At 43.5% G+C, this 14,402-nt stretch overlaps 1 protein-coding gene across 1 annotated transcript in view; it reads left to right on the forward strand.

Annotated features, from left to right (window-relative positions):
• The window catches only part of CACNB3 (calcium voltage-gated channel auxiliary subunit beta 3), a 49,504-nt gene that overhangs the window by 16,779 nt on the left and 18,323 nt on the right, over nucleotides 1–14,402 (forward strand). The window contains exons 2-6 of the mRNA XM_083352443.1: nucleotides 746–868; nucleotides 8,664–8,786; nucleotides 11,711–11,826; nucleotides 12,793–12,845; nucleotides 14,285–14,304. Coding sequence (XP_083208569.1) covers nucleotides 746–868; nucleotides 8,664–8,786; nucleotides 11,711–11,826; nucleotides 12,793–12,845; nucleotides 14,285–14,304 — 435 coding nt within the window. The remainder of the gene's footprint in view (nucleotides 1–745; nucleotides 869–8,663; nucleotides 8,787–11,710; nucleotides 11,827–12,792; nucleotides 12,846–14,284; nucleotides 14,305–14,402) is intronic.

Genomic DNA, 14,402 nt, shown 5'->3' on the forward strand with positions numbered 1-14,402 from the left:
AACCAATAGCAGCACTGGAGACTTGTAGTCTGTGTTGCTGGAGAGCCGTTAGCCGCTCCAGCAACCCACGTGGTATTACTATTGAGCCCAATACATAACAGTAACCTTACAATAAAGTCAGAGCTAGCACTTCTGGCTGTTCTTTTTGCCTGGCCTAAATCGCTGGGCTAACAGAGAGACAGCCCAACAGCCAGTATGGATTCTATTCCCCAGTTCCCAAAATATCAACCATAATAGCATTTAGACTTATTTATTTATTTATTTATTTATTTATTTATTTATTTATTTATTTAGATTTATATACTGCCCTTTCCCGAAGGACTCAGGGCGGTTTACAGGATATTTAAAAGAAAATCAATACAAAAGTTAAAACAAATTAAAAAAGATTAAATGAAACCCTGAGAAAAAATAAAAACCCAGTTAAAATTAAAAGTTAAAAAATTCTCAGCCTGGGCCAGAGAGCTCGAAGAGCCAGGTCTTCAGGTCCCGGCGGAATGAACGGAGGTCGGGGGCAGTCCTAAGCTCCGTGGGCAGCTGGTTCCAAAGGGCAGGCGCCCTTATATACCACTTCACAGTGCTTTTTTTAAACAGCCCTCTCTAAGCGGTTTACAGAGTCAGCATCTTGCCCCCAACAATCTGGCTCATCATTTTACCAATCTCAGAAGGATGGAAGGCTGAGTCAACCTTGAGCTGGTGAGAATATATATACACACACACATATATATATTTCTTACATTTACCCCAGGGCTCTGCTGATTCCTACACTAGCCGCCCATCATTGGACTCCGACGTGTCGCTAGAGGAGGATCGTGAAGGTGTGAAGCGCGAAGTGGAGAACCAGGCCCAGCAGCAGCTTGAAAAAGCCAAGGTAATGGATGGGTCTTGGTTTTTTCCAGGACAGATAGAGGTTTGCATCGTGTGAGAATGATTGCCCCTGCAACAGTCCAGGTTAGTATGATTGCCCCTGCAACAGTCCAGTTTTTTATTGTTCAGGTGTTCTGCTTCAGTTATGGAATTCCCCAGCTGGTTAGAACACTTATCATCTTTCTCTGTTTTTCCACTCTTTCTGCTTTATATTTTTCCTTTAAGCCACAGAGGATCAGCTAAACAGAGGAAGTTGTAACAGCTACACAGTAGAATATTATTGGCAAGGCAAGAAGCTGCTGTTTGGAAGCACAGGTTAATTCCTGGTAGCCCTAATGAATCTGAATTACAATTTGGTTAAAAGAAAAATAATGTAAGCAGTAGAGCTGAGATCATGCGACAACTATGAAGAGAAGCGGCAGGATTGCAGAAAGAGACAGCATCTTTAAAGTGTATGCAGGTGCTATATTTACACTCATTGTCGGAATAAAATCTGAATTACTGCAGAGACCTGGTAAGGAGAGGAGAAAAGCAACTACCAGTACTGATCTGAGTTCTCCAAAATTACTTATGTAGCCAAAAAAGGCACCATCCTTGTTCAAAAGTTGGTATCATCAGGTTTGAGGGAACTCTTGAAGATTTTCAAAACTACAAACTGTCTTGTGAAGAGGTGGCATTATGACCATTACTAAGAGGTCAGATTGCAGATTATAGACTCATGGTCCACATCCCCATGAATGAGAGAAGATTCTTTGTCTCTCATACACACCCAGCCTTTCCTTTTGCTAAATACTATATAGAAGGTGGTTTGATCTTTTTAAAACATGGAAGGAAATGTCCAGGGAAAGAAGCTGGCTGGGTAAGACACAAGGTACCCATCTCCTGCAATTTGTAACGGATATTTGGAAACACAGACCCATTTGCTTCAGATGTGTAGAAATAGATAAATGTACAGCCAAGTAATATAAGGGACGTGGTGGCTCAGTGGGTTGAGATGCTGAGCTTGTTGATCAGAAGGTCGGCAGTTTGGCGGGTAAAATCCCGAGTGCCGCGTAACAGAGTGAGTGCCAGTTACTCGTCCCAGCTTCTGCCAACCTAGCAGTTCGAAAGCACGTAAAAACGCAAGTAGAAAAATAGGGACCACTACGGTGGGAAGGTAACAGTGTTCCGCGCGCCTTTGGCATCTAGTCATGCCGGACACATGACCACGGAGACGTTCTCGGACAAGCGCTGGCTCTTCAGCTTTGAAACGGAGATGAGCACCGGCCCCTAGAGTTGGAAATGACTAGCACGCATGTGCGGGGGAACCTTTACCCTTTACCTTTATAGTCAAGTAATAGCTCTCTCTCTCTCTCTCTCTCTCTCTCTCTCTCTCTCTCTATATATATATATATATATATATATATATATATATATATATATATATATATATATATATATATATGTTTTGAAGCTATATATATATATATATGTTTTCTGAGGTTTTCGCGGGTGTTCGTATGTGGATCTTTGGTTATTCGGGTTTTTTCCCCGCGTAGAACTAAAGGTGTAGGGGCGACGTTTCGACGGAATCCCATCCGTCATCATCAGGCTGGTGGCTTCTGCTTCCTTCTTCTGGGAGAAGCATGTGGCTGTTTGTTCCTCTTTTTTAAACTGCCAGAGGGGGTGTGTTCTGTGGGTGGAGGTGTGCTCTGATTGGGTGGAGGAGTAAGTGTGTTCTGATTGGGTGGGAGTGTGTTTTGAATGGTGGGTGTGTTCTGATTGGGTGGGGGTGTGTTTTGAGTAGATGGGCTGGTCTCAGCTGCCAGCCTTAGACCTGAGCTGGTGAGTTGTGCTGCTTTTGTTCGGCTTCGTGTTTGTGGTGGTGCCATGTTTTTATAGTGGGTGTCAGTTTGCTTATTGTGTGGTTTGGAGGGGTTTAAAGTGGCTGATGTTGCAGCTGTAGTTAGGTTTCTGTTTTGTGGTTGTGCCTCGTTATCATTGTGGGTTCGGATTTGCTTTTTGAATGGTTGTGTGGTGGTGATGTCCTGTGGTGTTATCATGACTTTGGGTCTATCATTCTTGGTGGTTGGGACTCGTCTGCCAATCAAGGCGGGTTTCCAAATGGTTGGTAGGCGAGAGGTATCATCTCGTTTGTTTATGCTGTGGGGGCGTTTTTCTATCTCAATGGCTTCTCTGATTATTCTGTTGTTAAAATGTTCAATTTTGGCGATAGTTTTGGTTTTTTTAAAATCAATTTCATGTCCCGTGGCTTCAAAGTGTTGGACCAGGGATGAAGTTTGTTCTCCTTTTCTGAGTGAGTTCCTGTGCTCTTCAATGCGTGCACTTATTCTTCTGTTGGTCTGTCCGATGTATGTGGTGGGGCAGGTGGTGCATGGGATTTCGTATACTCCTTGGTTTTCTAAGCCAATTATGTCTTTGGGGTTTCTTAGGATGGTGGATATTTTTCTGTCTGTGTAGAATGCTGTTTTGATGTTGTGTGTTTGGAGGACCTTGCTGATTCTGTCTGTGGTCCCTTTTAAGTATGGGAGGAGGGCTTTGCCATTTTCTTGTTCTCTGTCTTGGGTTTTTGTGGGTGTCTCTCTTCGGATTAAGTTGGTAATCGTGTTTCTTTGGAATCCATTGGCTGTTAGTACATTAGTGAGAGTGTGTAGTTCGGTTTTTTTGGTGTTGTTCGTCAGCTAGGTGTTTTGTTCTGGAGATGAGTGTCTTGGCTATGGAGTTGATCTGTGCTGGGTGGTGGTGTGAGAGTGCGTTCAGATAGCGGTTTGTGTGTGTTTTTTTATGGTAGATAGTGTGTCCTAGGGAGCCGTTGGATTTCTTGTAGACTAAGACATCAAGGAAGGGGAGTTGATTGTTAGCTTCTGTTTCCATGGTGAATTGTATTTTGGGGTGTAGGCTATTGAGGTGTGTGAGGAAGTCATCCAGTTTTTCTTTGCCGTGTGGCCAGATTACGAAAGTGTCATCTACGTATCTGAGCCAGAGTTTGGGTTTGTGGTTGGATTTTTCTAGAGCGAGGGTTTCAAAGTGTTCCATGTAGAGGTTTGCGATGACAGGTGAAAGGGGTGATCCCATGGGTGCTCCTTCCATTTGTTTGTATCTTTGTCCATTGTAGATGAAGTATGTGTTAGATAGGCAGTGGTTGGTCAGATCTAGGATGTGTTTTGGGGGGTTGTATTTATTTAGGATAGCTGTCAAGGCTTCTTTGATTGGCACTTGGGTGAAGAGGGATACGACATCGAAGCTCACAAGTAGGTCACAGGGCTGTAAGTTTAGTTTACTTATGATCTCTATGAAATGGAATGAATCTTGTACGTGTGAGGTGATGGAATTTGCGTAAGGCTGTAGTTGTTTGGCAAGAAATTTGGCTAGATTTTGTAGAGGTGAGCCTATGGAGCTGACTATGGGTCTGAGTGGGGTTTCTTCTTTGTGTATCTTGGGCAGACCATAGAGCTTAGGACATCTGGATGTTTTTTCTCTGGGGATGATTGTTTTCTGGATCTCTTCACTGATGGGGGTGGCTTTTATTTTGGATTTTGTGGTTTTTTCCAGGTAGGTGGTGGGATCTGTCTTGAGGAGTTTGTATGTGGAGTCTCGGAGTAGGTTGGATAATTTGGTATGGTAGTCAGATGAGTTCATTACCACCGTGGCGTTGCCTTTGTCTGCTGGCAGAATGATTATGCTGGTGTCATTTTTTAGGTTAAGTAGTGCTGTCTGTTCCTCTTTGGGTAAGTTGCTTTTGGGTGGTTTGCTGGTGCAAAGGATGTTGGTCACTTCAAGTCTGATTTTGTTGGCATCATCAGGGTTAATTGTGGTCAGGCTGGATTCGACTCCGCATATAATGGTTTCCGTGGGAATGTGTTTCGGAGCGACTGCAAAATTAAATCCTTTAGACAGGACGTTGGTTTCGGCTTTGGTGAGAATCCTATCTGAGATGTTGTGCACAGTTTGTTTCATGTGTTGCTGTGAGAGAGGAGGGGTTTGTTTCTGGCGTTCCTTTAGTCTTCGGAGTTTATTGGTGTGTGTGTCTGTTTTGTAGGCAGTCTCTGTTTCAGCTCTCCAGACAGCGATTTGTTTGAATTTGTCCCAAAGTGTGGGATGGATCTTGTTGCTGAGTTTGAGGTGAAGTGTGAGGAGGTCTCTGTTGATTCGGTTCATGAGGAATCTTTTTGTGTGGAGTTCATTTAATCCCCACATCCTTCCAATTGAAATTCCACTCCAACTCTGCAGCCATCAAATGCATCCTGATAAGAAATGAACTGGCCCTAATCAGAAATGAACTCCACCTCTACAAAATCTAGCCAAATTTCTTGCCAAACAACTACAGCCTTACGCAAATTCCATCACCTCACACGTACAAGATTCATTCCATTTCATAGAGATCATAAGTAAACTAAACTTACAGCCCTGTGACCTACTTGTGAGCTTCGATGTCGTATCCCTCTTCACCCAAGTGCCAATCAAAGAAGCCTTGACAGCTATCCTAAATAAATACAACCCCCCAAAACACATCCTAGATCTGACCAACCACTGCCTATCTAACACATACTTCATCTACAATGGACAAAGATACAAACAAATGGAAGGAGCACCCATGGGATCACCCCTTTCACCTGTCATCGCAAACCTCTACATGGAACACTTTGAAACCCTCGCTCTAGAAAAATCCAACCACAAACCCAAACTCTGGCTCAGATACGTAGATGACACTTTCGTAATCTGGCCACACGGCAAAGAAAAACTGGATGACTTCCTCACACACCTCAATAGCCTACACCCCAAAATACAATTCACCATGGAAACAGAAGCTAACAATCAACTCCCCTTCCTTGATGTCTTAGTCTACAAGAAATCCAACGGCTCCCTAGGACACACTATCTACCATAAAAAAACACACACAAACCGCTATCTGAACGCACTCTCACACCACCACCCAGCACAGATCAACTCCATAGCCAAGACACTCATCTCCAGAACAAAACACCTAGCTGACGAACAACACCAAAAAAACCGAACTACACACTCTCACTAATGTACTAACAGCCAATGGATTCCAAAGAAACACGATTACCAACTTAATCCGAAGAGAGACACCCACAAAAACCCAAGACAGAGAACAAGAAAATGGCAAAGCCCTCCTCCCATACTTAAAAGGGACCACAGACAGAATCAACAAGGTCCTCCAAACACACAACATCAAAACAGCATTCTACACAGACAGAAAAATATCCACCATCCTAAGAAACCCCAAGGACATAATTGGCTTAGAAAACCAAGGAGTATACGAAATCCCATGCACCACCTGCCCCACCACATACATCGGACAGACCAACAGAAGAATAAGTGCACGCATTGAAGAGCACAAAAACTCACTCAGAAAAGGAGAACAAACTTCATCCCTGGTCCAACACTTTGAAGCCACGGGACATGAAATTGATTTTTAAAAAACCAAAACTATCGCCAAAATTGAACATTTTAACAACAGAATAATCAGAGAAGCCATTGAGATAGAAAAACGCCCCCACACCATAAACAAACGAGATGATACCTCTCGCCTACCAACCATTTGGAAACCCGCCTTGATTGACAGACGAGTCCCAACCACCAAGAATGATAGACCCAAAGTCATGATAACACCACAGGACATCACCACCACACAACCATTCAAAAAGCAAATCCGAACCCACAATGATAACGAGGCACAACCACAAAACAGAAACCTAACTACAGCTGCAACATCAGCCACTTTAAACCCCTCCAAACCACACAATAAGCAAACTGACACCCACTATAAAAACATGGCACCACCACAAACACGAAGCCGAACAAAAGCAGCACAACTCACCAGCTCAGGTCTAAGGCTGGCAGCTGAGACCAGCCCATCTACTCAAAACACACCCCCACCCAATCAGAACACCCCCCACCATTCAAAACACACTCCCACCCAATCAGAACACACTTACTCCCCCACCCAATCAGAGCACACCTCCACCCACAGAACACACCCCCTCTGGCAGTTTAAAAAAGAGGAACAAACAGCCATATGCTTCTCCCAGAAGAAGGAAGCAGAAGCCACCAGCCTGATGATGACGAATGGGATTCCGTCGAAACGTCGCCCCTACACCTTTAGTTCTACGCGGGGAAAAACCCGAATAACCAAAGATCCATATATATATATATATATATATATATATATATATATATATATATATATATATATATATATATATATATAGTAAGTGAAGTACCCTCTGGGATAGCTGAGCTACCAAGCTACAATGACAAAACTGGAGGTGGGAGCAAGGTGTAAAGAACCAGGAAGCTTCTGGGAGAAGAATTTTGGAACCTCAGGCTTTCTTCTCTGCAGGCCTCCGCATTTAGTAGATAGGGAGATATACTAAAAGGGGAAAGCTTTCCTTTTTCTATTCCGGTTTCCATCTATCCATTCCATCTCCTCTCTCCACTTTTACTTTTTTCCCCATCAATATTCAGCCAGCATTCCATATGCCCTGCCTTGTTTGTTTGGTTGGTTGCTTGGTTGGCAATGGAAAGGTTTGCCATAAAGCCATAAAGCAGTTTAAAGCAGAGCTGTGGTACATTGGCACCTAGCAGGTGGTACGCAACCATCCTAGAAAAGTGGTAGCGGGGAGGGGAATGAGCTGAACCGGTGGCAGCCCTGCACAAGCCTGAGCAAGAGATGGCTGGAGCTTTAGGGCTGTCAGGGCTCAGTGGAAGCGCCAGGATCAGTGCTTCTTTGGGGCTGTCAGGGCTCAGCGGAAGCGCCAGGATCAGTGCCAGGCTCCAGCTGGAGCTCGGCGCTGATCCTGGTGCTTCTGAGCCCAGAAGAAGCGCTGATCAGCTGGAATGTTGCAGCATCTACAGATCTTGTGATTTACATTCAGATGCTTGGCAACTGATTCATATTTAGTGTCCCAGGATCATGTGAAGTGACCAAAACCTGCTGCAACCTCCTAGCAGACTGGGGGAATAAAAAGCAAACATACCCCCACCCCACCCACGGTGCCAATCCTCAACAGAAATGCTCACAACAATGAAAACCTCGGATAGGAGGAAGAGCACCGCCAGGCGGGCAGGCAGATGTCTTGCTCAGCTGTGGCTTGGGGGGGACTTTTTTCAGTGCCATTATAACTTCGAACAGACACTAAGTGAACTGTTGTAAGTCGAGGACTACCTGTACTTCATCAGTTTTTTTCCTTTTTTTTTGGTCATCAAGTTTTTGACACCTTGGTATATGACTGGTGGTACTCGGATGTTGCCATATCCTAAAAGTGATACAGTGGGTGAAAAGGTTGAAAAGCCCTGGTTTAAAGCATGGTTCTGGGAACAGGAAGAGGATGGTGGAACTTTGGGATGGCCAGAGCATGTTCCTGCAGGAGAGAGAGATGGACAACCCAGAAACTATCCCACCACACTTTAGGGGTATATTAGAAAAAACATAGTCCATGTACCCATCTCATTACAGAAAGGCAGTGGAAACTGAAAAAGAATTTTAAACTCCCGTGCTTAGACCCCTATAAAATATAATTGAATCCTGTTCAGATGTAGGTAATTTCCAAGCAGTGTTGGCCAAAAGGATCAGCAATGACCAGGTAGTGTCTTCCCCTGAAGGCACGGTCTACCTTTCTGAGCCCCTCTAACTGTGCTTGGGTATTGTTTGAGCCCATCAAGGTTACAAAAATAGGAGAAAGAGGAGGATAGACGTTTGATTCTAAGGTGTTGTTTTACATTGGAGCTGACCTGGCACTGATAACTCATATTTGATTTCTTCTGCTCCTCAGAGCAAACCAGTTGCATTTGCTGTCCGTACTAATGTCAGCTACTGTGGCGCATTGGATGAAGAATGTCCTGTGCAGGGATCTGCCATCAACTTTGAAGCCAAAGACTTCTTGCATATTAAAGAGGTGGGGCACTGGCTGTTAAGTATTCAGTTCTTGCAGGCATTAAGCGAGACGAGGTATTCAAACAGCAAAAAGTTTATTCAGAGTCAGAACATAACAGAAGCAAACTAATAGCTGCTGTGCAGCTATTTATATGGTTGGCCTCTAGGCGGTGACCAATAGATTTAAAGTAGCAGTTTCCCGCCCAAAGCCTACTTAACAGACTGGAGACAGCAAGTCTAGCTCAGCCCAGCAACCGTTACATAACATGCAAAAGTAGGTCAGCCATTAAGCAAACAGTTAGACACAAAGCAAGTGATTTAAACATATAAGGCCAATACAATACACTGGCAGCACCAGAGATGAGTGGAAGCGGAACCTTTATTTGGATTTGCGAGGAAAGACATTGTACTACTGCTGTTAGGTATAGAGGTGGGTGGTTTACTGGTGGTCCTTGACTTATATGGCCACAAATGAGATGAGAATTACTGTTCTAAGGAAGGCAGTTGTTAAGTGAGTCATGCCTGATTTTACAACTATTTTTGCCATAGTTTTTAAGCAAGTCACTACAGTTGTTAAGTGAGTCATTTAGTTGTTAAGTGAGGCTGGTTTCCCTGCTGATTTCGCTTGTCAGAAGCCAGCTGGGAAGGTTGGAAATACCGTGATCACATACAACGTAGATGTATTGATGGAGATTCCAGGAGCTGATTCACTTTGTCTTTGAATAGCCTACAAAATATGGATTGGGTTGCAATAGGTGAACACCTTTCAAAATCTTACCTGAAATGCAAGTACACCTTGCTTTACAATTGTTGGAATTATGATGGCCTTGCAAAGGATACTTTATGGCAGGGGTCCTCAAACCTGGCCACTGGCTGGGGAATTCTGGGAGTTGAAGTCCACAAGTCTTAAAGTGGCTGGGTTTGAGGATGAGGACCCCTGCTTTACGGCCTGTAAGACATTTCCAGCTGTCATAAAATGTCACACACACACACACACACACACACACACACACACACTGCAACTGGTTTACATTGCAGCACTCCATAGTTACATGATTGCAATTTGCAATCTTTTTTGTCAGTTTCTGGAAATCCCAGTCCCAATTGCGGTTGTAAAACAAGGATTACTTACATGGTAAATATGAACATATTTATTTATGTCTGTAACTTATGTGCTGCTCAGTTGCAAAAAGGCTTCCATTTGATAGCAGATAAAAATAGGAAAAGAGTAAAAGAAAATATAATCATAACCCCACTCCAATAACAGCAATAAATCTCCCATCCTTTAACTTACCCAAGAGATGGTCAGTTCTTACTATCAAACCTGCAAAAATTTTCTGAAAGAGCCAAGTCATAGTGGCTTTTCTTGATCTCCAACAGGTTTGGGACTAACTGCTTCAAAGATATTATCTTATTAAACAATTCTCTGTTTAACTGGATATTTCACCCAAACCCAGTACAGGTTGAGGAAGAAAAAGAGGAAAAAGTAATTATCCAGTAAAGGGAAGTGAAGGAAAGAGAGAAGAAACAAAACTCAGTCTTTTAAGAACCCTAAAAATATAGACATGATATAGTTTAATTTAGACCTAGCATCTCATTCCTTGGCTGCGGTATCCAGAAGATCAGCTGTTTAATTTTAAACAATTTTTATTCCAGGGACGTAGCTTTCGAGTATTGGAGGAACAGATGTTTAGCTATAATGGCTACCCACCAAATGCTATGTTTAATGTATTAATACTCATACTAAAATATATATAATTAGAAAAAAAGCACCTTCTACTCTGATCGGAATAGCTTAAGAAGACAAAAGAGAAAAAGATACATGAGCAGATAGACAGACAGATCATATCCTCTCTTTTTTTCTTTAACAGAAAGCTTGAGTTCACTATCTGGCTTGCACATGACTTACCTAGCCAAGAAAAGGGTTCACACATTATGCTAAACCTTAAATCATGTTCTGCAAACCACAAAGGCTCAAGCAAAATAAATCACATTAGGATTGTGTGTGATGCATGACTTTAGCCCAGTGTTTCCCAACCTTGGCAATTTATAATTTATTTATTTATTAATCAAATTTATATAGCAGCCCAACTCACACTGGCTCTGGGTGGCTTGCAACATTTAATTTTTAAAAAATCCATCGTACAATAAAACCATTAAAAAAACCATTCCCCCACTCCCGATGGCAGCCACAATACAGTCAGATTAGCCACTTGATCAGCTCCATTTCCATTTGTAGTTGCTATGCCTGTGGACAAAGTCATGTCTTTAGGGCCTTTCAGAAAAACAGCAGGACGGGGGCCAACTACACCTCAGGGGCAATGAAGTTCCATAAAGAAGGGGCCACCACCAAGGCCTTTTTTGTGTTCCCACCAGATCACAATCCCTAATTGATGGGACCCATATCATGCCCTGCCTTCCTGCCCTGGTGGGAAGATGTCATAAAAAGAGGTGTTGCTTCAAATAAACTGACCCCAAGCCAGGTTATAAGTTGTAGGAGCTGTGGTGGCACAGTGGTTAGAATGTAGTATTGCAAGTAAACTCTATCCATAGTCACTAGTTTAATCCTGACCATCTCAAGGTTTACTCAGCATTCCATCCTTCCAAGCTCAGTACAATGAAGACCCAGATGGTTGGGAGCAATATGCTGACTCCTTAAACCACCCAAAGAGTGCTGTGAAGCACTGTAGGACTGTATATAATTTAAGTGCTGTTGCTATTTAAAGGTGATAACCAGCACCTTGAACTATACCTAAACTTGTACATACAATTTCTGCATGTATGGGCTTCAGCCCCTAGAATTCTCTGCCATGATTGCATTGTTAAGTCCACACATTTGGAAGCTGTCAAGGTTAAAAACAGTAATCTAGTTTACGTGAATCAAGGTGAGGTGCAGATTAAGTTGGGAATCAAGCTTGTGGCCTTCTCCTGTGATATTCTCTCCAGAAATACAGCAATGACTGGTGGATCGGGCGGCTAGTGAAGGAGGGGGGAGACATCGCCTTCATCCCCAGCCCACAGAGGCTGGAGGCCATACGGCTGAAACAGGAGCAAAAAGCCAGGTGAGATGGGACAAGCATATACAGTGTTTAATTCTGGCAACAGAAGGAGATGAAAAAAGTGTCTCTGGCCATAAATTTGGGAGTACATCATGTGCCCTCCCACATTGAAGCTCTTGACTAACCAAACTCAGCCTCCAATATAACAATTAACCAGTGGAACAACCTGCCTCCAGAAGTGGTGAATGCTCCAATACTGGAAATTTTTAAGAGGAGACTGGACAGCCATTTGTCTGAAATGGTATAGGGTCGTGATGGCGAACCTATGGCACGTGTGCCAGAGGTGGCATGCAGAACCCTTTCTGTGGGCACGCGCACCGTCGCCTCAGTCCTAGGCCTTCAGTTGGGTTTTATAAAACCTTTTTGCTTTAAGCCTCCGCCACCGTGTGTGGAAAAAAAAGATTCAATCAATCAATTTCAACTTCTCACAGGAAAAAAAAAGATCTCACAAAGTTGGAATTGATTGGTTGAACTTTTTAGTCCCAACCAGTCTGCCATTACCACCGCAGCCATGCCCACCCAATGGGCCACGCCCACCCGGCACCCGACGATATATAAATGGTTTTTGGGTTGTCGTTTGGGCACTCGGTCTCTAAAAGGTTTGCCATCACTGGTATAGGGTTTCATGCCCAAGCAGGGGATTGGACAAGATGACTCCAAGGTCCCTTCCAACTTCATTATTGTTGTTGTTGTTGTTGTGTTGTTGTTGTTGTTATTATTATTATTATTATTATTATTTAGAATTCTATGTGTATGCAAATATTTAGGTTACTTTGATGCTTTTTTAAGGGCAATATTAATGGAAAATAATTTGGAAGGTGAACAGTTATGTCAATATTTATTAATAAAAGTGGACCTTGGGAGGGGATATGTCATATACAGTAGATGATTCTGAATCTGTACATACACAACACCATTTTTTAAATCCTAGGTTCTTACCATGTATTTGCTTTCCTCTCCTCCCACTAGGCAATCTGGGAATCCTGCCATCAGCAACCGGCGATCGCCTCCCCCATCGTTAGGTAAAGACATAAGGAGAACTAACTTTTAGAAATCTCTGCTGATTTTTTTGTTTTGCAATTTTTTTTAATTTGAGAAAAGGTGTGTGTCGAATCGGGCTGCATATCATTATTCAGAAAAATCCAAAGAGGTCATAGCTGGAACTGACCCACCTGTGTGTTGGAAATAGGGTGGTGGTGGAAGAAGAGGGAACAGCTACTAAAGGAAGGAGGGGATCACCAGATGCGAGATGAGCGTTGTCAGGATTCTCAGAAAGAAATGTGCGGCATGAAGTTGGTAACGCCTTTTAGGATTAAAGCAGTTGCAAAATGAAATCTTCAGTGGCTAAGAGTCTTTCCCCATAATTATCAAAATAAAACAAATGGTAGCAGTTAATTTAAATAGTGCAGAAAAAGGGACATCTTAGTCCTCAGAGTTTGCTTACCTTGGCTTGTCTCCTATGTAGCATTTTCAGTGAAGTTCTGAGTGCAAACAATAACTTCCAATGCTGTAACACAGACATGTCAAACACAAGGCCCGGGGGCCGGATCCGGCCCACGAAGTGGTTTCATGTGGCCCGCGAAGCCATCCTGGAAACAGTGATGGAACGGCCCTGACTGCCTTGGCCCTGGCCCAGAGACCCTCCTTCTGCCAGAGACCCTCAGATCTGTCCCACTCCTGCCCAGGCCCCCATAGGCACCCTTGATGCGAACGATGTAGAGCTGGCCACGCCCACCCAGTAGGCCACACGCTCTCTAGCCACGCCCACCCAGTAGGCCACGCCCACCCAGGCCACACCCACCTGGCCCCCTGAGGGCAACCGCAATGCTGATGCGGCCCTCAATGAAATTGAGTTTGACACCCCTGTGTAACAGGTAGTTCTTGACTTAAAATAGTTCATTTAGTGACTGTTCAAAGTTATAACAGCCCTGAAAAGAGACCGATGACTATTTTTATCCTTACAACCACTGCAGCATCTCCATGGTCACATGGTCAAAATTCAGGTGTTTGGCAGCTGACTCATATTTATGACAGTTGCAGTTTCCTGGGGGGGGGGGTCATGCGATCTCCTTTTGTGAACTTCTGATAAGCAGAGTCAATGGGGAAGTCAGACTGACTTATCAATAATGTTTCCAGTTTAACAACTGCCATGGTTCACTTAACAGCTGTGGCGAGAAAGGTCATAAAGATGGGCAAAACTCATTTAATAACTGCCTTGCTTAGCATCAGAAATTTTTCGGCTCAGTTGTGGTCGTAAGTCAAGGACTACCTGTATGTGTGTACATGTCGTGCTACATTTGGGAAATAACGTGAAGTGTTTTCTGGGAGAAGTTTCCTGGTCCTGTTGCAATTCCGGGAGATCAAATCTCCAGCCCTGCAGAACTCTTTCCCTTTTTTCTCTTTTTTCCTTGCTACCTCATGACTATTGACAACCGTGTGTCTCTTTTTCTCTTCCAACAAGCCAAGCAGAAGCAAAAGCAGGTAAGGCCTTAATGCTGGGGTTGCCTTCTTGGATGCGACTCCTTTCTTCTCCAGACAGTTCCCAGGAAAAAGGCAGGATGACCTCTGAGGCTTATCTT

Source organism: Vipera ursinii, assembly GCF_947247035.1.
Source record: "Vipera ursinii genome assembly, chromosome: 2".
Taxonomy (NCBI): domain Eukaryota; kingdom Metazoa; phylum Chordata; class Lepidosauria; order Squamata; family Viperidae; genus Vipera; species Vipera ursinii.